The following is a 27804-nucleotide window of genomic DNA, read 5'->3' as shown; positions in this document are numbered from 1 at the left end:
GTGACGGATAGCTAGCATTTTGGCGGAAGGTAGTACTGCTTAGTATGTTTCATTTCGCGGAAGGTAGTGCTGCTTAGTATGTTTCATTTCTGCAAATTAAGTGGCCATTTGGTGGAAGGTGCTTTATTTATGCACTAGTTGGAGTTAGGGCTGCAAGAAAAGCTATAGGCTCGTGAGCCGCTCGAGATTTACTCGAAAATAAACGAGCTGAGTTTGAAAACTTTATGTAACTCGACTGAGAAACGAGCCGATCTTGAGCCAATACTAGCACACTCGATTTTAGCTATTATAGCTCGACATGATACCATTATGTTAAATGATCATGTCATATATTAAATGGAAATAAGATCATTTATTACCATATAAGTCGTCCATGATTTTTCTCTAGTTTATTTACCAAGAATATGGAAGTTTAGTTAAGTGCAAAGAAGATTTAAGCCCTATTTCTTTCAAAAAAGTTTTAGGGCTTATTATGTCTTTGGACAATAATTTGTTTTCCCAATTATATGTCTATCACGAATCATTATCTTATTTGGATACTAGACTTTCGAATGCGCGAGAGTAAGTCTAACTACTTTGAAGAAATTTATATTATCACCATCTTTATTGGAGTAATATTTTTTTAGTGCTTTCTTATGTCGTGTTGAGCCTTATCTAGTTGGGATAATCACCATAGATTTATGATTTTTACCATCTCATTTTGCTCGAAACTAGCTCGTGATCGACTAGAGATAGTTACAAGCTGAGCACGAGTCATGTTCTACCGCTCGGCTTTGAGCTTCACTCAGTTTGAACTCGCTTGACTTTTCATATGATTTGAGCTGAGCCAACTCCAATTCATTCGAACTCGACTCGTTTGCAGCCCTAGTTGGAGTTCATTTAGCCGAAGTAGCACTTTCTGCCATGTGCTTGGTGCTTAGTAGCATGATTTAGCCGACTAGATTTGGCGGGAGCTACGGAAGCACTATGATTAGTGTTCTTCCGCCAAACTAAAAGCTACTATATCTTGTATTTTTAAGCTAATAGAGGCGTTCATTTACAGTATATGGTTGAATGGCCAGCTCCCGTATCTGTTTCCGGACATCAGTCCGGACCGATTTTTGGACAAATACCATTGTCCGTTTGCGCGTCTGCGTTTGAGATGCCCTAAACCCCACTCTCGACATCCATACTTGGACTCTGGCGACTAAAAACCGTCGAGACCGGCATGCGGCTAGGGGTTCGCCGCAACAGTAGAAGGGGAGCACCAAAAATAGAAGAAGCATGCCTTTCATAAAAGAAAGAACAAGAAGAAACGGAAGAGCTCACTTGGCCCGCCGAATCTCAATGCTGATGCCACGGCTCGGACAGCGGCACAGCGTCGTCGCCGCCACACGCCCACGCGCGCCACAACACCACTCGACCACACAGATATTCACCAAGTAACAGAATACTTGATAGTAGCTATAGTAAATCATTAGCGCATATGCATCCGATCGATATACCCTGTGGTCTCAGCTGTGACCACGCATCAGATTAAGTAATCGTACGCCATGTGCAGACGCATCCAATGGCCCATGCATTTTGATTTTCAAACCACGCTCCCTGATTCAAATCGCTAACGTATATATACCTGACACAAACAAATTGCCCTACACGGCCCCGGACGGACCGATAGATCTGATCTACCAACATTGATTAATCTGCCGCCAGCACAGTCGGTAGTACCCCTGGTAGTTCGAATAACTAAATTCACCGACACTTGTTGCATGCATTTTGTTTTTGTTTCTCATTTCCTTTGCGACCGATGGAAACAAAACTGGCACCCATTGTGTTTTTTGTTTCTCTTTTTGTATAACGAGAAGAAAACGAGACGGTAAAATGTACACTTATTACTGTGAAATGGATAAGGAGGGAGATGAGGATTAATCCTGCTGTGGTCACGGCGGCAGCGTGCAGCCACCACTGCTGGGGTCTGGCTGCATGTCATGTCAGGAAGATTCGGAGTGTGCATCAATTTCAGCGCGTCCAATGGGGGCTCAAAACGTCACCGTGATTCCCTATCCGCTGGTAATCACCTCGGTAACGCGGATTAGCAGCAATTAATTACCGCAGTAGTTAAACCGTCTGTCGAGACCGACTGGCGTGCATATGGCATATGCCCGCATCGCATCGACATGGGGATTAATTACCGGATTAACTACAACCATAGTAAATAATAAGAGATCCATGTATCAGTGGACGGCATGCATCCATGGTCATGCAAGGATGGAGATGTACGCACATGTGAGCCCCATTTGGTTTGGCTTGCTCCTTGGCAGTTTCATCGTCCGGTCGTCCGTCGTGCCGTCATCTTCTTCCTCGGAAATGCAGAGTGCTTTCGACAAAGTAAAAGGAGATGCAAATGAAAATACGCTGCGCAGGAGCAAAGGGCAGATGATTCCCTCCTTTCCGACTCCCAAAGCGAGCCTTATGGGAGAGTCCGAAAGAGTTCAGATAAGAGGAGAAACAAACATGGACTATCATCATAACCCTTTCCTTGTCCCTGACTGCGTGCCTGGCCGACGTTTGGGAGTAGTACTAATTTTCACTTCGCATAGTCGCATGCATGCACGCATGGGCCGGTGGAAGTGCTCCAAGGCTTTGCTATTTATCAGTCGCTTGGAATTCCAAATTACGTTACTAATTATGCATGTGGATGCGGTGCTGCTAGCAGGAAGGATCGCCATCAGTCTCACTGCATGATAACAACTTTCTCCTGTTGCATTGTCTCTCCGACCAAAAGCTCGATGTCCATCACCCATCCACCTCAACCCCATTACCCAATGCTTACAATCTACAGTGACTCTGTTCTCTGCTCTCAAGTCTGAAGAAACAGGCTTCCCCTTCCCCTGCTCTGCTCAGGTGGTGTGCTGCAAACTATGAAATCCAGGGGTCCGGGTTTCCCGGTCGCACTCACTCTTCTGTGGTTTGCCAGAGATCGCTCTCTCCAGCTCCGTCTCAAAACTTTCAAAACCCAGCAGCAGCGGCAAGCAACAGCTCGTGGCAAAAGACACAAATTTGACCTCGGGATGAAACTATTTCACAAACTAAACTGTTTTTAAAAATATTTCACCTGGCTGACCTCTAATGCAACGCCTAACACTCAGGCAGCACACATGTGCAGCGCCCGACTGCTAGGCGTTGCACTATATTATGCAGAGCCTAGCTGTAAGGAGCTGCACAGTAGAGTGTAGCGTCTAACTGTCATGCTCTGCACAAAAAGGTCAGCGGTGTGAAATATTTTCAAAAACAATTTAGTTTTTAAAATACTTTCGCTCAGAGGTTAAATTTGTAAATTTTGCCCACACTCACGGGCGTACTGGCTTAGGCATCACCTCAGTCTCTTTCCATCAATCCATCAAGATAGATTGATCGGAATGAAGTGGTACTCGCGGAGCCGCTCCGTGCCGGCCACGCGCAGGGGCTAGGGGCGTCCCAGGCATCGGCTGCATGTCCATGGTGCAGTGCCTCATCGTCGCCCCCGGGCCGGCGTGCCGGAGAATGAAGCTACTACATACGCGTCTCAAGCATACAGGTGCACTCGGAAATGAACCCCCGAGCTAAGGCTAGCCAGACTGCATGCAACACACGTACAAGTGCGGGGCACGCCATGGTCGATCTGGCATGCACGCACGTCCTGCGTTACGTAGGGTCGAGGCTCCATCCGTTTGGATCCTCTGGCGATGGAGGTGGACATTTGAATTCGTATTCGGCATGATGATCAAGTGAAGTGGATGAGAAGTATGCATGGTATGACTTGCTGCGATCGGCCCGGTCCGTACGTAGTACTAGGTGGGTTTCTCCTCCGTCGTTTTCGCTGGCCGGCCGGTCGGCTTCCCCGACACGGGGGGGCTAGCCCAGCCACATTGTGCTTGTCAGAGAGACGTACACGTCCTGGGCAGGGCTGGCCGGGAGTCCGGGACCAGTGCTGTGCTGCATGCAAATGCATGCGGCATTTTACTACAACTGCTTGCCAATGCCATGCACCTATCGACAACATCTACTCCCTCCGTTCCTAAATATTTGTCTTTCTAGAGGTTTAAACAAGTGACTACATACGGAGCAAAATGAATGAATCTACACTTTAAAATACGGCTTTGCTAAAAATCAGTCGACTGAGACTTCGCGAAGCCTAAGTCGATACTACAATCCGTTGATCTTGCATTGAGATTTGTGCAAACAATTTTTTTCCAGTTTTTTTTTTCTTCTTGCATACTATATTGCTTGACTGAGACTTCGCGAAGTCTCAGTTGACTGAGACCTAGACAAACCCTTTAAAATATGTCCATATACATCCGTATGTGGTAATCATTTGAAACCTCTAGAAAGACAAATATTTAGGAACGGAGGTAGTAGTATATTACAAACGAATCATGATTTACCGGCCCGGCCCCGGCGGGGCAGGTCCATTACGTCCATTCATTCACCTTGCTGTACATACATCCGTCGGTGGATCGACCGTGCGCGTCTCCGCTAATGCAATGTCCACTCGTGCGTGGGCCCCACAAGTAAAACGGTGACATGCGGCGGATCAGTCTATTGGTAACGTCGAGCCATATTGCACCCCTGGCCGCCTTCCCAAAGTCTTCGCTTCTGAAGTCCACCTCATTGTTTTCCCCGCAAGGAAATGAAAATGAACTGCACCTCTCTCACCTTAAGCTTCTTCCTCCGTCTGTCTGATTGGATCCTCTCCTTGTGTGTCGATCGATGCTGCCGGCATCATTCGTAGAGATAAGCCTGATGTAGATGTAGATGTGCGTTGCCGTGCTTGGTCCAGGTGTTTCAGCTCCAATGCGGTTGGAGTATGTTGGTGCCCTGGCTAGCAGGAGTGCATGCCTGGTTGACTCGGGCCGGATGCATGGCAACGACGTGCGCAGGTACGTAGAGTAGTCGTAGCGTAGCATCGCTGGCAGCATGCCAACGATGTCAAGACTTACTCTACTCATGCATGGGAGTCCGGCCAGGGCCACGTCGAAAAGGAGGGCAGGAAGCTAACCAGGAATGGAAGCCCAGGCACATGCATGCATGCATCCATGGCTCTCCTCAAAACATCACGAGCAACACAGACACGGCCGGTATTCCATCCATCGCTTCGTCCTCCTTCAGTTCACGGGTGGCCACGTTTCTAGCGTAGCCGTCCATACATGCATCTATTGAAATTGGTTGAAAGCGAGAGAGAGAAACGAAAGGAAGGGAGGAGACCTACCCAAGTGTTATGTCTAGCTCGGAGCGGAAGTCTACCCAAGTGTGGCCAGCTCAAAAAGCCGCCCGGTGCAGTATCCGGTAGCAAGCCACGACGTACTACTATGTCGTTTCGGCTTGTCCCTCCGCATCGACCGACCCGGCCCGTCTATCACGAGTCGCGGTCAGCGCACTATTAGTTGCCGGGGTTCAATCCGTTCCGTCGACGTTGCATTTTCTCTCGCACGGGCATGCACCTTTGCCGCCTAGCTAGTCCCTTTTAAATTTTATAAAAAAACGAACAAAGCGAGAATCGAAAAGCATTTGTACGTGGTACGCTCGAGTGCACCACACACACGCACGCATCCACGTGCGGGCCCTGTCTTCCGTGAAACGATTTACTTGTCATAAAAATGGATAGAAATGAGTGTATCTATAAAAATGAAATACATTTAGATACATACATTTCTTGGACAAGTATTACCGGACGGAGGGAGTATTTGGTGGCAAAGCATCCACGCGACAACGCAACGCATGCATGGACGAACGCACGGGCGGCGTCGACTATGCGTGCGGCCGGGGGTCGTGGAAGCTGTACGAAGCTAACACATGCGTACGGCTGCGACCACGCATGTAAATGTACGTCACGCCACGCCACGCCTCCAAGTTTGAATAGGTCGAGCCTAGCTCGATTGGCTCACCCGATCGAGTATAAGCATGTGCAGTCTCACCACGCCTAAACTAAAATTAAGTAATCGGCCAATGGACCCACCAAAACCGTACGGCACGTGCAGACGCGTCCACTGGTCGCATGCATTTCTATTTTCCGATCACGCACTCCGATTCAAGTACCCAACGTATACCTGACACAAACAAATCTACTATCTCCCGGACGGATCTAATCTAATCTACCCACATTGATAGCGACTGTGTACCGGCGGCATGAAAACAGCGCGTCCGTCCTCATTTGTTTCTCTTTTCCTTTGCTACCGATGTGAGCAAAACATCACTCGTTGCGATTCTTGCAACTGTGAAATCTTTTCAAGAATGAAAAAAACAGAGAGACGATGGTAAATTGTAGGAGTACAGTTATTACTGTAAAGAAGATAAGGATGAAGAAAAGGGATTCCTCTAGTAGTGAGTGGCAGGGGCGGAGCCAACGTAGAAGCGTTGGGTTCAAGTGAACCCAACGACTTTTGCCTCGTACGTGCATGTAGGTACGTGGTTGCCTGACCTGAACCCAGTAAAAAATCCTGCCTGACCCCATCAAATAGCGCGAGGGCCATGTGAACAGCTAACCAAAGGGCCAGCCCCAATAAAAGCTAAGCAAAGGGCCAAAAGCCCACAAAGGAGTCAATGTGCCCAGGCGGCCAGGCCTAAACCGTGATTAGCAGGCCCCTTGTGATTACTCACGTAACGCAGCCACACGCAAGCCTCGTCGTCTCTTCGTTTTCCAAATCGCATCTCTTCTCTCGTCTGTTCGTGTTGTTCGGCGCCTCGCCGCTGCACGCCGGCGGCAAGCAGGCCTCTAGCTGCAACACTTGTAGCCCAAAATTTGAGGTAATTAGATTACATTATCACATCTCCTCATCTACTCGCTCTTATATATGTCCTATCTAGCTAATAGCCTATTAGTACGAATGTACAATAGTAATTTTTTGCCCTAGTTTTTTTTCCTGTGGACTTTGATTGATCTAGGCTATGGAGGGGTATTATTCGAAGAAAACTGAGTCACCAGATCCGCTTAATGATACACGCACATCAAGGTCACCCATTAGACGTAAGCAAAGTGCATCACGTCAGTGTAACTAGTCTCCTGAAACCTACTATTCGCATAGAAATTAACTTAGATGAGTTGCCTTCTGGTCAGGCTGATCGAAAAGGATTGCAGAGTACACAAGCAATCCAAAGAAGCAAGATGCTATTAGGCTCCAATATTTAACGAGGGGACCTTACAGGCCACCGCTTAATTTTGATTACCCGTAGGGGGAGATTGGAGATACTCAACGGAGATCTAATCTAGATTGGTTTGATGAATATGGTCGTTTGCTTGAGTATAGTGACAGGGTGCATAAGGCCTTTTGTTTGTGCTGCCTTTTCAGAGATTACAATGAGGGACAAGCTGGAAGTGATGCATTTGTAATTAGTGATAAGGGCTGGAACAAGAAAAGCAGACTAGATACTCATCTGAGTAAAAGTAATGTTAATAGCTTTCATAATCTAGCAATAAAAAGATGTGATGCCTTGATGAATCAAGATCAATCAATTCAGGTTGCTATCGATAAGCAAACTGTTCTTACAAGAAAGCAAAACTGAGTATGACTTAGTGCTTCGTTTGATTCGGTTTAAAATGAAGAGATGCTTTTCAGCTATGAATGTTGTCAAGAAAAAGTTGCGGTATAAAATGGGTGACCAGTTCATGAGTGACTCTCTAATTTAGTATATTCAGAAAGATACATTTTCTACCATTAGTAATGATGCAGTGTTTAATCTTTTTAAGGTGATGAACAATCGAAAGGGGTCACTCTAAAAGTGAGTGACTTTACAAACTTCAATTGCTTGATGGTACTTATTTTAAACTTGTCAAACTAATTAACTTTCATTTTTTCAATGTTTCAAGAAGATGAGAAGCTAAACCTGGAGCTACAAAGTTATTTGATACTACTCTATTATTTATAATATGTAGATACGTGTTTTCACAATTTATCAAACCGGTATGTTTTGCACTCTTCAATTCTTTAATACAACACAATATGTGATATGTGATACTATATTTGCTTTCTAGTATATTGTTTATGGGTCCTATAATTTTGTTGCAATTAGACTTTAATGTTCATAAGTTAGTATCAAGTTCTCATAAAGAGTGAATGAGTGAACCCAATGGTCAAATTTCCTGGCTCCGCCCCTGGTGAGTGGTCACGGCGGCAGCATTCATCCACTGGGGGTTGGGGCTGGGGCTGGGGCTGGGTGCATCATGTCAGGAAGATTCGGACATTGCATCAATTTCGGTGCGGCCAATGGGGGCTCAAAACGTCACCATGATGCCATATCCGCTGGCAATAATCACCTCGGCAGCAGCAGTTAATTACTGGCTTCGTCTCCGGTAATTAAACCGCCTGTCGAGCGCGCATGTGGCATGGGGATTAATTACCGCATTAACTATGGCAGGGTTCTTGGAGGATTTAATCTTGCTATAAAATAGATAGTACATGGATGAGTGGACAGCATGCATATGCATGCACGGGAGATGAGGTGTAGTACGTGTACATGTGAGCGCCATTTCGTTTGGCCTGGCCTTTGGTGGTATCGTCCGTCCGTCCGTCCGTCATGCCGTCGTCTTCTTCCTCCGAAATGCAAAGTGCTTTCGAATGTATGTGGCACGTACGTACACGTATAGAGCAGATGATTCCCTCCTTTCCGAGTCCCAAAGCGAGCCTTATGGGGGTGTCCGAAAGAGTTCGGGTAAAGAGACAAACTTGGACTATCATCATAACCCCTTTCCTTCTCTCCAACAGCATGCCTGGCCAACTTTTAGTAGTGTCATGATTTTTACTCACACATGCAGGCATGTACGAGCAGGTGGTGCTACTCCAAGTACGCATGCATGTTTGTCATTATTCATTATTGAATTGTCCTTTTCATACTTCTTAGCTGAATTTCATCTTAAACTTGAAATTTTGCACGCTCAAATATAGAGCATCACCTCTCCAGCACGTTATATTTCTTTCATTTTATGTAGAAACTTTGAAACACAATTTGCAATTGGTTTTCACTGGTTTCCACTGGATATATAATAGTATGACTTATTTATATTGAAAGTATATACTACCGTGCATCTATTATATCCACACTAATTTCCATTTCGATTCGCACCTTCTTCCTCAACCTCAACCGACACAAAGGGAGTAAAAATCCAGCCAAATTATGAGAGAAAAACACATTCAGATATTTCATAAAGTATACAGTATACTGCACTTATTCCCTTACACAATCCAGCCAAACTAATGTGCTTGAATCCAAAATATGACCGCCTGGGATGTACGTTGTGCACCGGCCGAGGCAAACACAAAGGAGACAGAAGCATGACACCAAATGGGGTGTGTACTATGTGGGACAGAAACAAACAGTTTGAAGCGGTGTGTGCAGTACACATTGCCACAAGTCCCTAGCTAAACTAAACACATCCAAATCAGGGAAAAGACATTCCATGGAAAAGTACAAATGATTCAGCATCAGCTAGCAAACCAAGCAAGAAACAATATCTCTCTGCTTTTCACAGTCCTTGAGTCTGCTGCCTGTGCATTTTATAACCAGGGCTAACACCATTTCCCCACAAAGATGCTGACCCTTTGCAACACCCACACACTCTCTCTGTCTCTCTCCGTTTCAGTTTGAAACAATATAAAAATGATGCTGCAGGTGCAGGTACTGATGGGATAGTTAATATACTACTGCTGAGATTACCGGTGAGATTTGAAAGCAAGCATGCATGCTGATCCAGGACTAGTTCAGTGTGTAGTAGTACTAGTACTAATGTTGATACTCCTACTTGATGCTCCCTGCCTCTTTTGTCTGTCCCTACCAGCACAAGGCACCACTGCTGCCCACATTATGATGTCCAATGCTGGCCGTTGAGATCTACATTCAAAACTCCAATCGCATGCATGCATGCATGCAGGGATCTAGCATATGCATCAGCAAATTGTGTCCACATCCTAGGCGATGGTACTACAGCATCATCAATCCAATACTTTTATGGTGTTTTTCAAGCTGCAGTTTGAGTTCTTGGATCAACATGAAATCTTCATTTGAGCATACCCACCTCATTCCATGCAAGATAAACATTCTTGTGGTTGTTGTGACATTTTCGCAAAGTTCCACATTCTTCACTCAAATATTTTCGGTTCGTCGACGCGCAAGTGTGGGTGGCCAATATCGGCGAGGTTTCGTACAGAAGGAAAATGAGAGAAGGGAATGTATCATCGTGCTGTTGATCAAAATTACAAGATGAGATTGATCGCTCATTATGTACACCTGAAATCTCAAATCTAAAAGAGAAAAAAAAAGAGGGAAAGAAAGTAATTATAGTAACTCATCCAGAATTACTCCTACTACCAGGAGTAGTAAAACCCATGCGCACGCACACCAAGGCTTAGCCACCCGTCGTCATCGCGGCCGTCGAACAGTGATCTGAGGGAGCCGCAGCGGCGGTCGGTTGGTACGGCCGCCCTGCCGCGGAGCGTACGCCCGCCCGCCGCATGGGTGTCAGCGCCCGCCCGTCCCCCGCTGATTCCGTTGGGATCCGGCGACGTCACCCGGCGTCACGCCTGCCCCAACGGCTAGCTACCTCGGCGCACGTGCCGGCGACCGCGACCAGGACGACGGAGGGAGAGATTCCCTGAGGAGCGCGTCCAGGACCAGCTCGGCCACGTCCTCCGCCACGTCGCCGGCCTCCTCCGCCACCGCCGGGTGCCGCGCCAGCCCGCGCACGCTCGCCGAGTCCAGGTCCAGTGCCACCAGCGCGTCGATGTCGCCCACCACCCTGCAGTCCGCCGCCGGGAACGCCTTCACCGTGCTCCACAGCTTGGATAGCAGCGCCGGCCCGTGCGGTCTTGTTGCGGAGGAGGGGCCGTTGTCGTCGGGGTGGAGGAGGTTGGTGAGGATTTCTTGCGTGAGGTGGAAGAGGAGCTTCCGGTTCCACCGGTGCCGGAGCGGACCCTTGCGGTGGTCGTCGGAGTCGTCCGCCGGGAGGTCCAGCTCCAGGAGATGGAACACGATCGGGTCCACCGGGGATGACATGGAGTGGCCCTTGAACGGCCGGTGCGGCGGCGGCACTGCGCGCATGAACCCGCCACGCTCCAGCACCGTCCGCAGGTAGCCGTACTCGGGGTCGTCCTCCAGCGACGACGACGACGACGATGTGGACGCCACAGCGGGAGGAAGTAATCTGCGGCGGTGGTGCTGGTCGACGACGCGCGCGTGTGAGCTCGCCGCCGGCGCGGTGGCTCCTGCGACTGCGGAGGGAGACGACGGTGGTGCCGCCTTTTCAATCGTTGTCTCGGCTGGCGGCTTCTTCACCCGCGTCGCGAAGCGCTCGCACCCGTCCGGTGGCCGCTTGCACTGGACGGCCTGCGGCGACAGCGGCGCCGCTCTGGCCGGCGTCGTCGGAATTGGATGATCCGGTGGCGGTGGCGGAGGAGGCGGGCGTGTTGGCTTCGCGCGCATCGGTGGCGGGGGCGGTGGGAGCCTCGGGGCGTGTGGCTGCTGCTGCTGATCGGCTTGTGCTTTCGCCTGCGGCGTCGGCGGCGCGGTCGGTGTGACGATGGAAGCTGCCGGTGCTGGAACTTGGACCACCACCATCTTCTTGTCCTCCACCGCAAACGGAATCGCGTTCTCCTTGTCGTTGCAGCCCGCTCTCGCCGTCGTCGGCTTCTGCTTGCCGCCGGACTTGCGGTTGGTGACGGTCTCCTTGGCCTGCCTGACGATCTCGCGGGCGTGCTCCTTGGCGTCCCTCCGGCGGTGCCCCACGGCGTCCCCGTCCCTCCTATCCTTCTTCTTCTTGGCCGACGTCGGCGAGGTGGGCATGGACATGTACTGCGCCGCCCTGTCGAGCACGTTCTCCTTGAGCACCTGCAACGACAGCCGCGGGCGGTCCACCACGTCCCACGCGGAGGCCGTCCTGGCCGACGACGCGGACGCGCGCGGCGTGTCCGGGAGCGACCTGGCGTCGCCGGCGCCGACGTTGCAGCTGAGGCTCCGCAGCGGCTGCCGGTTCATGGACTCCGGGATGACCCGCTTCTTCTTCTCCTTGACGGCCGCCGCCGACGCCCTGGGATTGCCGCCGCTCTTCTTGAGGCCCGGCGACGGCGAGCAAGCGTCGTCGGGGAGGCCGTCGATGCCCATGAGTCGCGCGACGAGGCTGGGCGTGCGCGGGGTCCCGGCCTCGGACGGCGGCGCGGTGGCCCTGCTGCCGGTGCTCCGCCTCCCGGCCACCGCCAGCGCGTCGAAGGCCGGCTCCACCTGCACGCCGATCTGGATGTCCCGCAGCTGGTCGGCGTCCAGCTCCAGGCTGTTCCTCGGCGCCTCCAGCCCTGCATTTGCAGTCGCATATGTCAAATGGAACCACTCCCCATGGACTGCTAGCTCTCTGCACTCAGTTGCAATTGCAATTGCATCAGTTTAATTGACGTACGTACCTTTCTCGTGCGGCGAGGGAGAAGGAGAGCTGAGCTTGTGGGAGCTGGAAACGACGGCGGCGCCGGCGCCAGCGGAGTCGTTGGAAGCGGAGGAGGGAGGGCGGCCGACGCAGCCGGCGCCGGGGGCGAAGATGAGGTAGTGCACCATGGACATGCAGCCGGGGCCGGGGTTGCCGGCGATGGCGTCGGCCGGGAGGCCCCTGGGCGTGGCCGGCACGGACCGGCTCCTTGAGTACCACTTCATTCCTCCCGATCTCCCTTTGATTGATCGATGGGAAGAGAACGAGCTGAGCTGATACAGAGTGCAACGAGGTGTTGCTTTGCTTGGCGCTGCTGGTGGGAGGGAACAGAGTGGAGTTTGAAAGTTTGAGACGGAGCTGGAGAGGGCGGGCGATGCCTGTCAGGCGGTAGTTAAGGTGAGCTACGGGAGAGAGTGATGCTGCTGGCCGGCTGGCTGGCGGCTACTAGTAGTAGTACAGGAGGGAGAGTGAGTGAGTGAGGCCGGGAAACCCGGAGGCCCGGGGTTTCAGAGTGGGAGGAGGTGAAATCGTTTTCAGAGCAGAGCACAGCAGCAGCTGCCCTGCAGAGAGCGATAGAATCTGGTGGTGGTGCATTGGGGGATGGGGGTGAAGTGGATGGATGATGGACATGGAGCTGGGTGATTGTTTGTTGGCCGGAGAAGACAATGCAACAGGAGAAAGTTGTTATCATGCCTTATCATGCAGTGAGGCTGATGGCGATGCTGGCTCCGGTGCCACACCTCTCGGAGCCCCGGCACCCCATGCACGCCTCTATTGGACTGCCTCTCTCTGTTTTACTACTAAAAAAAATGGAGTATGCCGTTTGTTTTTCAAAAAATCGATCTCTTGCTCCCTGGGCCCCATGGACACTTTGTTTAAGCACACCCCTTGATCTGTCAACTTGTCCGTCCTGCCAACACATGTGACGGCGTGGCGGCACATCAGCATCACTCACACCACTTCTACACCCGTACTTAGCAAATTTGTCCTCTAAACATCTGCGAACTCGTCCGAACGGGTCCGCGGAAACTGACCGATCACCCTTCGGTGTTCTTTTTCACAATCGGACACCCCATTAGCAAAAAATATCTCAAATTCACTCAATTCCACGCAAGATAAAGAGTTTGTCTAGGTCTCAGTCGACTGAGACTTCAAGCAATATAGTATGCAAGAAGAAAAAAAAACTAGAAAAAAAATTGTTTGCACAAATCTCAATGCAAGATCAACGGATTGTAGTATCGACTTAGACTTCGCCAAGTCTCAGTCGATTGATTTTTAGCAAAGCCGCAAGATAAAACCCAGTTTAATCTTTGACAACGCCGGTTGTTCTTTTCCGTGCCCATGTATGATGGCCGTGAGACCCGCAAAGTGAAGGTTCAATCGACCGCCGAGGAAGAGTGGGACATGAGACACGAACCAGCCCACATGGGACACAGAGGCGCCACCATCTCCCCATGCCATACTCTTACTCGTCGGAGCCTGTGGCGTGGACGTCGATGCCGGTCGAGGTGAGGTCCGTGATAGACCCCTCGTGGTCAGAGCCTGGACCTCTACGACGCGGTTGCGACATCAGGGGGTACTGGTCACCCTAGCGACTCTGCCTTGGCGATCTCGGCCCCGAGGGGCTACGACGCCCTTTGCCTTTCAGGACGGACACTCAGCTTCATAACACTCGACGAGCTGTGATGCAAGCCGCGGTTTATCTTCGACACGGAGCCGGACGCCATGGGGAAGACGCGCCACCGAAGGGGTTGCGTCGCCGCCCTGGTGTTGGGGTGCCAAACCGACCGCACAGCGTCTGGCGATGCAAAGGTCACACAACTCCCACCACCAAGCTCTTTGGATCCAAGTGCTCTTTGCACGGACGCAATGGATTCATGCTGGATTGAGACTCACCGCGGTCGCGCGGACTCCTCCTCGGAGCTGGGGAGAGCCACGCGAATGGCCATCTTCTCCTCGTGGCCACATGGGATGAGGTCCCAGTCGACAGGTTGGGACATCTCGGAGTCGGATCTGTTGCCAGTCATACCGGAGAAGGTTACCAGGACGGAGCTTGGGACGGAGTGGACAGGAGCGGTGTGGAGTTGACTGGATTGTCTAGGATTTGGTACATGATGCGGATGGGGACCAATATATGTGCGGTCGGGTGGACCAGCATGGACTGGATCCGAGGTGGCAGATGCTCCCGGGCGCGTCCGGTCCTCCCCATATCCGCCCTAGATATGTGCCGGATAAGAGGGGTGCCGGTCAGCTCGGACGTATAGAGCCGGTATGAGGCGTAGGGTTAGGTCACGATTTTGTGATCATTCACTGACCAGCCCATCTGTCCGGAGGTATGTGAAGCGTTTGAGGAGTCCGGTTGTAGATGCTCTAATTCCACAAACCTTTTTTTTTTGTTTTTATTTTTGTTTTTGTGAAAGACAAAGTTTTCCTTTACTTTAAGTAGCCAATAATAATACCGAAACGAACTTATCAACTTTGTATATTCTAGTAAATCACTTGCTACGCGGCGTGTGTGATTATCAGTCGATCGTGTTGTACATATGCATGCACGCACGGTTAATCTAGGGTATCCCGGTAGGTGCTTGTATGTGTGACCTTCAGTTAACTTCTACCCCCTAATCCTTTCACAAATATAAGATGATTTAAACATTTCAGTATGAATTATATATGGACGGTAATGAGTAAATGAACACATTAAAATGTGTCTATATACATTCAATTCAAAATAAGTTTACTACGCCATTTCATATTTGCGAACGGAGGGAGTATATTATACAATTCAAAAGAGAAGAAGGTTAGTCTACTTCCACCGGCCCATGCATGTGCATCAGTGGATGCATGCATAGGAATGAAAATTACTAGTACCAGTGCCAAAAGTTGGCCAGGCACGCAGCAAGAGAGATGGAAAGGGTTATGATGATAGTCCATGTTTGTTTCTTTGCCTGAACTCTTTCGGACAACCCCAGAAGGCTCGCTTCGGGACTCGGAAAGCAAGGAATCATCTTACCCTGCATATACAATGTACGTACATACGTGGCGCATGTATTTCCATCTGCATCTCCTTTCTCTTTCTTTCTTTCTAGAAAGCACTTTGCATTTCTGAGTAGGAAGACGACGGCACGGCGGACGACCGGAGGATGATACCACCAAAGCTCGAGCCAAACCGAATGGTGCTCACATGCACATGTACTCGTACATGCTACACCTCGTCGCCCATGCATGCATCTCGATCCATGCTGGCCACTCGTCCATGCATCTCTCTAATTGCCAAAGGTTTAATCCTCTCATTTAAAAGGTCAAATCCTCCCACAGTGTAGTATAGTACTACTCCTTCCATAATTAATGCGGTAATTAATCCCCATGTCGATGCGATGCGGGCATATGCCCATATGCACGCCAGTCGGTCCAGACAGGCCGTTTAACTACTGCCGTAATTTACCGAGGTGATTAAAGTACCAGCGGATAGGGAATCATGGTGACGTTTTGAGCCCTCATTGGCCGCACCGAAATTGATGCACACTCCGAATCTTCCTGACATGAGATGCAGCCTGACCCCAGTAGTGGTGGCGGCACGCTGCCGCCGTGACCACCACTGGAATCGCTCATCTTCTTGCCCTATCCCTTTAACAACAGTATACTACGTCAATTTTTCACCATTTTTTCTCCCCATTATTGACGAAAAGATTGTGGTCTCGTAACCACACTGGGTGTTGTTTTGTTCGAATCGAACGGAAAAGAAAATGCGAAACAAAAGAGTACGTAAAGCTGTTTTGTTCTGGAAAAAATGCATGCGGTTCAAAAAGAAAAGAATTTGAATGCATACGCTGTGGGTGATTAATTATTGGAACTAGTACTACTAGCGACTGTGCTGGCGGCAGATTAATCAATGTGGGTAGATCAGATCCGTCCGTCCGTGTAGCCGGGGGGATAGTAGTAGTAGATTTGTTTGTGTCAGGTATACGTTGGGGATTTGAATCGGGGCGCGTGGTTTGAAAATTGAAATGCATGCGACCAGTGGATGCATCCGCACATGCCGTACCATTTTGGCGGATCCATTGGCCCATCACTTAATTTATACGGGGGTAGTGAGACCGGAGGGCATATCGACCGGATGCGTCTATAATTTACTCCAGCTATTACATGTTTTTTTTTACTTGCTACCTATCACTGGGGGTATGAGGGGTGTTGTGGCGTGCCGAGCCATCTGGCGGCGGCGATGGTACAGTCTGAGCTATCGGCGTTGAGGTTCGGCTGGTTGAGTGAGCGCTTTCTGCTTCTTCGTGTTTGGCTGGTCCTTTTTTTTTTTCTGTGCGCGCCCTATTGACATGCCGCATTCGGTTTGGCACCGTTGAGCCTGGACGGGAGCGGTTAGGGATCACCTTTTCGGGATGCAATGGTGCGACAGGATTGGCGAGAAATCAAGGCTCATTTTCTGTGGATATTGAACCCCTTTATCAAGCCAGTAGGAACGCTAGTCTTAGCTCTTAGATGAGCATCGACCCATGGTTCGGTGAAACTTGGAGCCACATCGAATGGGTAGTACCGCCATTGGGATTGGAGAAGGATTGTGTAACGACATCAAAGAAGGCCAGGGCATGGTACTAGCTTCCTTGTACCTCTAGTTTGGCATCTGATTGCAGATGTGGGCTTTTCGATGACATAAAGTTGTGTTTCATTTTTCTTTTCTGTTGTTGTCTTGTGCTTGTTATGCTTGATGCTCTTGTACATTAAATTGAGTATAAAGCTTTTCTACTTTGAAAGTAACTAGTTGAACATAAGTCGGAGCTGCTTAATCCAGTGGAGGTGAATCCGACTACTTTTTTCCCTCTCTCTTATTTTTAGAAGGAGGTTAAATCCCTGGCCTTTGCATCATTGTGGTACGCGCAATCATTTAAAAAAGGAGGTGAATCCGACGACTTGTGGCCACTATAGTACAAAAAGATGAGGTATGGGAATGGGGGTTGGACGGTACTGGTGGCAGCCGGCAGGTTCGTATAGGGCTGTTGGCAAGTCTACCACGATGTGGCATGAGGTTGGGGGCAGGACGACATGAACGATGAGCACCGTAGAGAGGAGTGGCCTGCGACGGAAAACATGAAAATACCTTTTTTTTGCAAGAGACATGAAAATGCCATTAAAGCAGTACAAATCCGGCCGGACAGCTTGATGATTGGCAACGGGTTACGGGGCCAGTTTTTTGGGCGATTCTGCCAGAGTCGATCCCCTCCCCAGCTTCCCCAGGATCGTCATTCAATATTTTTTCTGCAATCCTAGCTAATTAGACCTTAACTAGATAGAGTTGTAAAAAAAAATGAAGTGGCGATTCTAGGAAAAGTTGGGGAGGGGGGTGATTCTGAATCGCCCCAATGAACTGGCCCTACATTGTCGTCAGTGATGATGTGACGACCTAGAAGGTAGGAAAATCAAGGTGTGTTTGGGGATGGGTAACTGCTAGCTAGGCAGGTAGAGTCTGCGGCCGGCGTGTGACTACGTAGAGTGCACATGATGATAAACTCTGGGCGACATCGCTCTCACGGGCTGTACGTGCGCCGCCGGCCCACCAGCAATCCACTCATCAATCATCAGAGAGCCAGCGAACCTGGCGCGAACATTCAAACTTCAAACTACAAAGTGTGGCCTACGTGTACACGTTGCAGTCCGTACGTACTACGTTCATATGCGTGACCGCAGCCGTACACATGTGTTACTCGCCGTACGTGCCCTAGTCTACGCCGTCCATTCGAGTCCATGTACGTGCATGCATGCATGCACACATATACGCTTTGTCACCAAAATAGCGGTTATTTTCTTGTCAGGAAAGGCAGCAACTGTACGTGGTACTCCCTCCGGTCCTTTTTACTCTGCATATTGAATTTGCCGAAAGTCAAACTTAGCTAAGTTTTACCAAATTTATATTAAAATTTATTAGCATCTATAATATCTAATAAATATAATATGAAAATATATTCTGAGATGAATCTAATGATATTGGTGTTGATATGTAAATGTCAATACTTTTTTTATATAAACTTGGTCAAAGTTGGATGAGATTGACCTTAGAGAAACCTAATATGCAGAGTAAAAAGGACCGGAGGGAGTACTACGTGGCTGCGTGGACGCATGCGCGTACACGACGACGACGCCGATCGGACCCGGTGCGTGCGCGTGTGTCGTGCACTCGTAACGTCGTACTACGAGCATGCATGTGCTTGTACGTGTGTATTCCGATTCTCGCTAGCTTTGTTCGTGTTCTTTTGAACTTGAAAAAGGAGCTAGGCAATGAAGTCTACGTAGACAAAAAATGGACTAATTGACTCGTGATGAACGTGGCTGAATGCATGCACATGCATGCTTGTTGGCCTTCTGTTCTGAGCTAAATGCGCCTCTACCTTTTGTTTCTATCTCTAGCCTTCGTCCCCTTCCAAGCGATGCATGAGAGAGAGAGAGAGAGAGAGGCGACCAAGGACGACGGACGAAACGATGGACGGAGTACCCTGGCCGTTCATGCAAACGACGTGCCTGCACTTGCTCGTGAACTTTTGAGGAGCGCCATGGATGCATGTGCCCGCCCTTCCATTCAGTAGTGTTAGGGGGGCCAGGGCCCCTGCTGGTCCCCCCTGTCTCCGCCACTGGTACTGTCCGAGCTATCGGCGTTGAGGTTTGGCGGGTTGAGTGAGTGTTTTCTGCTTCTTGTTTGGGTGCTCCTTTTTCTTTTTGCTGTGTGCGCCCTATTGACATGCCGCATTCGGTTTGGCATCGTTGAGCTTGGACGGGAGGGATTAGGGATCATCTTTTCGGGATGCAATGGTGCGACAGGCTTGGCGAGAAATCGAGGCTCATTTTCTGCGGTTATTAAGCACCTTTGCCAACCAGTATCAGCGCTAGTCTTAGCTCTTAGATGAGCATCGACCCATGGTTCGGTGACACTTGGAGCCACATCAAATGGGTAGTGCCCCCATTGGGGGATGGAGAAGGATTGTGTTACAACATCCCGACTTCACAGAGAAGGCCAGGGCATGGTACTAGCTTTCTTGTACCTCTAGATGTTGTATTTGTTTTAGGTTTGGCATCTGATCGCGGATGTGGGCTTTTTGATGACTTAAAGTCGTGTTTCATTTTTTCTTTTTTGTTGTTGTCTTGTGCTTGTTATGCTTGATGATCTTGTACTTTAAATTGAGTATAATGTTTTTCTACTTTGAAAGAAACTAGTTGAACATAAGTCAACACTGCTTAATCCAGTGGGGGTGAATCCGACCGCTTTTCCCCCCTCTTATTTTGAGAAGGAGGTTAAATCCCTGGCCTCTGCATCACTGTGATATGTGCAATCATTTCGAAAAGGAGGTGAATCCGATGGCTTGTGGACACTATGGTACAAAGATAAGGGATGGGAATGGGGGTTGGACGGTAGTGATGGCAGCCGGCAAGTTCGTATAGGGCTGTTGGCAAGTCTACCACGTGTTGGGGAACGTAGTAATTTCAAAAAATTTCCTACGCACACGCAAGATCATGGTGATGCATAGCAACGAGGGGGAGAGTGTTGTCTACATACCCTTGTAGACCTGAAGCGGAAGCGATCACAACGTAGAGGAAGTAGTCGTACGTTTTCCTCGCGATCCGACCGATCCCGGCGCCGTTACTCCGACGCCCCCGAGTTCTTGGCACACGTTCAGCTCGATGACGCTCCTCGGGCTCCGATCCAGCAAAGCTCCGGGGAGAGAGTTTCGTCAGCACGACGGCGTGGTGACGATCTTGATGTTCTACTGGCACAGGGCTTCGCCTAAGCACTGCAACAATATATTCGAGGTGGAATATGGTGGAGGGGGGCACCGCACACGGCTAAGGAACGATCACGAAGATCAACTTGTGTGTCTTGGGGTGCCCCCCTGCCCCCGTATATAAAGGAGCAAGGGGAGGGGGCCGGCCGGCCATCATAGGCGCGCCAGGGGAGTCCTACTCCCACCGGGAGTAGGATTCCCCCCCCCCCCAATCCTAGTCCAACTAGGTTTCCCGGAGGGGGAAGAGAGAGAGAGAGAGAGGGGCGCCACCCCTTCTCCTAGTCCTACTAGGACTAGGGAAGGGGGGAGAGGCGCGCGGCCACCTTGGCCCAGCCCTCCCTCCTTTTTCCACTAAGGCCCATATGGCCCATTAATCTCCCGGGGGGTTCCGGTAACCTCCCGGTACTCCGGTAAATTCCCGTTTTCACTCGGAACCATTCCGATGTCCAAACATAGGCTTCCAATATATCAATCTTTACGTCTCGACCATTTCGAGACTCCTCGTCACGTCCGTGATCACATCCGGGACTCCGAACTCTTTCGGTACATCAAAATACACAAACTCATAATAACCGTCATCGAAACCTTAAGCGTGCGGACCCTACGGTTCGAGAACAATGTAGACATGACCGAGACACGTCTCCGGTCAATAACCAATAGCGGGACCTGGATGCCCATATTGGCTCCTACATATTCTACGAAGTTCTTTATCGGTCAGACCGCATAACAACATACGTTTGTTCCTTTTGTCATCGGTATGTTACTTACCCGAGATTCGATCGTCGGTATCCAATACCTAGTTCAATCTCGTTACTGGTAAGTCTCTTTACTCGTTCCGTAATATATCATCTCACAACTAACTCATTAGTTGTAATGCTTGCAAGGCTTATGTGATGTGTATTACCGAGAGGGCCCAGAGATACCTCTCCGACAATCGGAGTGACAAATCCTAATCTCGAAATACGCCAACCCAACATCTACCTTTGGAGACACCTGTAGTACTCCTTTATAATCACCCAGTTACGTTGTGACGTTTGGTAGTACCCAAAGTGTTCCTCCGGCAGACGGGAGTTGCATAATCTCATAGTCATAGGAACATGTATAAGTCATGGATAAAAGCAATAACAACATACTAAACGATCGGGTGCTAAGCTAATGGAATGGGTCATGTCAATCAGATCATTCAACCAATGATGTGACCTCGTTAATCAAATAACAACTCTTTGTCCATGGTTAGGAAACATAACCATCTTTGATTAACGAGCTAGTCAAGTAGAGGCATACTAGTGACACTCTGTTTGTCTATGTATTCACACATGTATTATGTTCCCGGTTAATACAATTCTAGCATGAATAATAAACATTTATCATGAAATAAGGAAATAAATAATAACTTTATTATTGCCTCTAGGGCATATTTCCTTCAGTCTCCCACTTGCACTAGAGTCAATAATCTAGATCACATCACCATGTGATTAACATCGATAGTTCACATCATCATGTGATTAACACTCATAGTTCACATCGACATGTGACCAACACCCAAAGGGTTAACTAGATTCAGTAATCTAGTTCACATTGCTATGTGATTAACACCCAAAGAGTACTAAGGTGTGATCATGTTTTGCTTCTGAGAGAATCTTAGTCAACGGGTCTGTCAAATACAGATCCGTAAGTATTTTGCGAATTCTATGTCTACAATGCTCCGCACAGAGCTACTCTAGCTAATTGCTCCCACTTTTAATATGTATCTAGATCGAGACTTAGAGTTATCCAGATCAGTGTCAAAACTTGCATCGACGTAACCCTTTACGGCGAACCTTTCTGTCACGTCCATAATCGAGAAACATACCCTTATTCCACTAAGGATAATTTTTGACCGCTGTCCAGTGATCTACTCCTAGATCACCATTGTACTCCCTTGCTTAACTCAGTGTAGGGTATACAATAGATCTGGTACACAACATGGCATACTTTATAGAACCTATGGCCAAGGCATAGGGAATGACTTTCATTCTCTTTCTATCTTATGTCGTGGTCGGGTTTTGAGTCTTACTCAACTTCACACCTTGTAACACAGGTAAGAACTCTTTCTTTGACTGTTCCATTTTGAACTACTTCAAAATCTTGTCAAGGTATGTACTCATTGAAAAAACTTATCAAGCGTCTTGATCTATCTCTATAGATCTTGATGCTCAATTTGTAAGCAGCTTTACCGAGGTCTTCCTTTGAAAAACTCCTTTCAAACACTCCTTTATGCTTTGCGGAATAATTCTACATTATTTCCGATCAACAATATGTCATTCACATATACTTATCAGAAATGTTGTAGTGCTCCCACTCACTTTCTTGTAAATATAGGCTTCACCGCAAGTCTGTATAAAACTATATGCTTTGATCAACTTATCAAAGTGTGTATTCCAACTCCGAGATGCTTGCACCAGTCCATAGATGGATCGCTGGAGCTTGCATATTTTGTTAGCACCTTTAGGATTGATAAAACTTTCTGGTTGCATCATATACAACTCTTCTTTAAAAAATCCATTAAGGAATGCAGTTTTGTTATCCATTTGCCGGATTTCATAAAATGCGGCAATTGCTAACATGATTCGGACAGACTTAAGCATAGATACGAGTGAGAAACTCTCATCGTAGTCAACACTTTGAACTTGTCGAAAACCTTTTGCGACAATTCCAGCTTTGTAGATAGTAACACTACTATCAGCGTCTGTTTTACTCTTGAAGATCCATTTAATCTCAATGGCTTGCCGATCATCGGGCAAGTCAATCAAAGTCCACACTTTGTTCTCATACATGGATCCCATCTCAGATTTCATGGCTTCCAAGCCATTTTGCGGAATCTGGGTTCACCATCGCTTCCTCATAGTTCGCAAGTTCATCATGGTCTAGTAACATGACTTCCAGAACAGGATTACCGTACCACTCTGGTGCGGATCTTACTCTGGTTTACCTACGAGATTCAGTAGTAACTTGATCTGAAGTTACATGATCATCATCATTAGCTTCCTCACTAATTGGTGTAGTAGTCACAAGAACAGATTTCTGTGATGAACTACTTTCCAATAAGGGAGATGGTACAATTACCTTATCAAGTTTTCTACTTTCCTCCCACTCACTTCTTTCGAGAGAAACTCCTTCTCTAGAAAGGATCCATCTTTAGCAACGATTTTGCCTTCGGATCTGTGATAGAAGGTGTACCCAACAATCTCCTTTGGGTGTCCTATGAAGACGCATTTCTCCGATTTGGTTCGAGCTTATCATGATGAAACCTTTTCACATAAGCATCGCAACTCCAAACTTTAAGAAACGACAACTTTGGTTTCTTGCCAAACCATAGTTCATATTGTGTTGTCTCTACGGACTTAGATGGTGCCCCTTTTAACGTGAATGCAGTTGTCTCTAATACATGATCCCAAAACGATATTGGTAAACCGGTAAGAAACATCATAGATTGTACTATATCCAATAAAGTACGGTTATGACGTTCGGACACATCATTATGCTGTGGTGTTCCAGGTGGCATGAGTTTGTGAAACTATTCCACATTGTTTTAATTGAAGACCAAACTCGTAACTCAAATATTTGTCTCCGCGATCAGATCGTAGAAACCTTATCTTCTTGTCACGATGATTTTCCACTTCACTCTGAAATTCTTTGAACTTTTCAAATGTTTCAGACTTATGTTTCATCAAGCAGATATACCCATATCTGCTCAAATCATCTGTGAAGGTCAGAAAATAATGATACTTGTCGCGAGCCTTAATATTCATCGAACCACATACATCAGTATGTATGATTTCCAACAAATCTGTTGCTCGCTCCATTGTTCCGGAGAACGACGTTTTAGCCATCTTGCCCATGAGGCATGGTTCGCAAGCATCAAGTGATTCATAATCAAGTGATTCCAAAATTCCATCTGCGTGGAGTTTCTTCATGCGCTTTACACCAATATGACTTAAACAGTAGTGCCACAAACAAGTTGCACTATCATTATTAACTTTGCATCCTTTTGGCTTCAATATTATGAATATGTGTATCACTACGATCGAGATTCAACGAACCATTTCGTTGGTGTGTATAACCATAGAAGGTTTTATTCATGTAAACAGAACAACAATTGTTCTCTAACTTAAATGAATAACTGTATTGCAATAAACATGATCAAATCATATTCATGCTCAACGCAAACACCAAATAACACTTATTTAGTTTTAACACTAATCCCGAAAGTATAGGGAGAGTGTGATGATGATCATATCAATCTTGGAACCACTTCCAACACACATCGTCACTTCACCCTTAACTAGTCTCTGTTTATTCTGCAACTCCAGTTTCGAGTTACTACTCTTAGCAACTGAACCAGTATCAAATACTGAGGGGTTGCTATAAACACTAGTAAAGTACACATCAATAATCATGTATATCAAATATACTTATGTTCACTTTGCCATCCTTCTTATCCGCCAATTACTTGGGGTAGTTCCGCTTCCAGTGACCAGTCCCTTTGCAGTAGAAGCACTTAGTCTCAGGCTTAGAACCAGACTTGAGCTTCTTCACTTGAGCAGCAACTCGCTTGCCGTTCTTCTTGAAGTTCCTCTTCCTCCCTTTGCCCTTTTCTTGAAACTAGTGGTCTCGTTAACCATCAACACTTGATGTTTTTCTTGATTTCTACCTTCGTCGATTTCAGTATCACGAAGTGCTTGGGAATTGTTTTCGTCATCCCTTGCATACTATAGTTCATCACGAAGTTCTACTAACTTGGTGATGGTGACTAGAGAATTCTGTCAATCACTATCTTATCTGGAAGATTAACTCCCACTTGATTCAAGCGATTGTAGTACCCAGACAATCTGAGCACATGCTCACTAGTTGAGCGATTCTCCTCCATCTTTTAGCTATAGAACTTGTTGGAGACTTCATATCTCTCAACTCGGGTATTTGCTTGAAATATTAACTTCAACTCCTGGAACATCTCATATGGTCCATGACGTTCAAAACGTCTTTGAAGTCCCGATTCTAAGCCGTTAAGCATGGTGCACTAAACTATCAAGTAGTCATCATATTGAGCTAGCCAAACGTTCATAACGTCTGCATCTGCTCCTGCAATAGGTCTGTCACCTAGCGGTGCATCAAGGACATAATTATTCTGTGCAGCAATGAGGATAAACCTCAGATCACGGATCCAATCCGCGTCATTGCTACTAACATCTTTCAACACAATTTTCTCTAGGAACATATCAAAATAAACAGGGAGCAACAACGCGAGCTATTGGTCTACAACATAGATATGTTAATACTACCAGGACTAAGTTCATGATAAATTTAAAGTTCAATTAATCATATTACTTAAGAACTCCCACTTAGATAGACATCCCTCTAATCTTCTAAGTGATCACGTGATCCAAATCAACTAAACCATAACCGATTGACACGTGAAATGGATTAGTTTTCAATGGTGAATATCATTATGTTGATCATATCTACTATATGATTCACGCTCGACCTTTCGGTCTCTGTGTTCCGAGGCCATATCTGTATATGCTAGGCTCGTCAAGTATAACCCGAGTATTCCGCGTGTGCAAAACTGGCTTGCACCCGTTGTAGATGGACGTAGAGCTTATCACACCCGATTAACACGTGGTGTCTGGGCACGACGAACTTTGGCAACGGTGCATACTCGGGGAGAACACTTCTTGATAATTTAGTGAGAGATCATCTTATAATGCTACCGTCAATCAAAGCAAGATAAGATGCATAAAAAGATAAACATCACATGCAAATCAATATAAGTGATATGATATGGTCATCATCATCTTGTGCTTCATGATCTCCATCTCTGCAGCACCATCATGATCACCATCGTCACCGGCGCGACACCTTGATCTCCATCGTAGCATCGTTGTCGTCTCGCCAATCTTATGCTTCTACGACTATCGCTACCGCTTAGTGATAAAGTAAAGCATTACAGGGCGATTGCATTGCATACAATAAAGCGACAACCATATGGCTCCTGCCAGTTGCCGATAACTCGGTTACAAAACATGATCATCTCATACAATAAAATTTAGCATCATGTCTTGACCATATCACATCACAACATGCCCTGCAAAAACAAGTTAGACGTCCTCTACTTTGTTTGTTTGCAAGTTTTATGTGGCTGCTACGGGCTTAAGCAAGAACTCATCTTACCTACGCATCAAAACCACAACGATAGTTCGTCAAATAGACTCCGTTTTAACCTTCTCAAGGACCGGCCGTAGCCACACTTGGTTCAACTAAAGTTGGTGAGATGTCTCCCGCAAGCCATCTGTGTGCAAAGCACGTCGAGGGAACCGGTCTCGCGTAAGCGTACGCGTAAGGTTGGTCCGGGTCATCTCATCCAACAATACCGCTGAACCAAAGTATGACATGCTGGTAGGCAGTATGACTTGTATCGTCCACAACTCACTTGTGTTCTACTCGTGCATATAACATCAAACCATAAAAACCTAGGCTCGGATGCCACTGTTGGGGAACGTAGTAATTTCAAAAAATTTCCTACGCACACGCAAGATCATGGTGATGCATAGCAACGAGGGCGAGAGTGTTGTCTACATACCCTTGTAGACCTGAAGCGGAAGCGATCACAACGTAGAGGAAGTAGTCGTACGTTTTCCTCGCGATCCGACCGATCCCGGCGCCGTTACTCCGACGCCCCCGAGTTCTTGGCACACGTTCAGCTCGATGACGCTCCTCGGGCTCCGATCCAGCAAAGCTCCGGGGAGAGAGTTTCGTCAGCACGACGGCGTGGTGACGATCTTGATGTTCTACCGGCGCAGGGCTTCGCCTAAGCACTGCAACAATATATTCGAGGTGGAATATGGTGGAGGGGGGCACCGCACACGGCTAAGGAACGATCACGAAGATCAACTTGTGTGTCTTGGGGTGCCCCCTGCCCCCGTATATAAAGGAGCAAGGGGAGGGGGCCGGCCGGCCATCATAGGCGCGCCAGGGGAGTCCTACTCCCACCGGGAGTAGGATTCCCCCCCCCCCCCCCCGCAATCCTAGTCCAACTAGGTTTCCCGGAGGGGGAAGAGAGAGAGAGAGAGAGAGGGGCGCCACCCCTTCTCCTAGTCCTACTAGGACTAGGGAAGGGGGGAGAGGCGCGCGGCCACCTTGGCCCAGCCCTCCCTCCTTTTTCCACTAAGGCCCATATGGCCCATTAATCTCCCGGGGGGTTCCGGTAACCTCCCGGTACTCCGGTAAATTCCCGTTTTCACTCGGAACCATTCCGATGTCCAAACATAGGCTTCCAATATATCAATCTTTACGTCTCGACCATTTCGAGACTCCTCGTCACGTCCGTGATCACATCCGGGACTCCGAACTCTTTCGGTACATCAAAATACACAAACTCATAATAACCGTCATCGAAACCTTAAGCGTGCGGACCCTACGGTTCGAGAACAATGTAGACATGACCGAGACACGTCTCCGGTCAATAACCAATAGCGGGACCTGGATGCCCATATTGGCTCCTACATATTCTACGAAGATCTTTATCGGTCAGACCGCATAACAACATACGTTTGTTCCTTTTGTCATCGG

General features: G+C 48.0%; 1 protein-coding gene across 1 annotated transcript; it reads right to left on the bottom strand.

Moving 5' to 3' along the window:
• Positions 1-10169: 10169 nt before the first annotated feature.
• On the bottom strand, positions 10170-13061 carry LOC123187049 (proteoglycan 4). Its single transcript, XM_044598810.1, has 2 exons — positions 12399-13061; positions 10170-12293 (listed from the first exon to the last, which is right to left on the bottom strand). Exons 1-2 carry the CDS (start codon positions 12640-12642, stop codon positions 10546-10548), a joined length of 1992 nt encoding a protein of 663 aa, XP_044454745.1. The 5' UTR covers positions 12643-13061; the 3' UTR covers positions 10170-10545.
• Positions 13062-27804: the final 14743 nt, after the last annotated feature.

The sequence above is a fragment of the Triticum aestivum genome, chromosome 2A, assembly GCF_018294505.1.
Source record: "Triticum aestivum cultivar Chinese Spring chromosome 2A, IWGSC CS RefSeq v2.1, whole genome shotgun sequence".
NCBI lineage: Eukaryota > Viridiplantae > Streptophyta > Magnoliopsida > Poales > Poaceae > Triticum > Triticum aestivum.
This window is presented reverse-complemented; position numbering and strand designations above follow the sequence as displayed.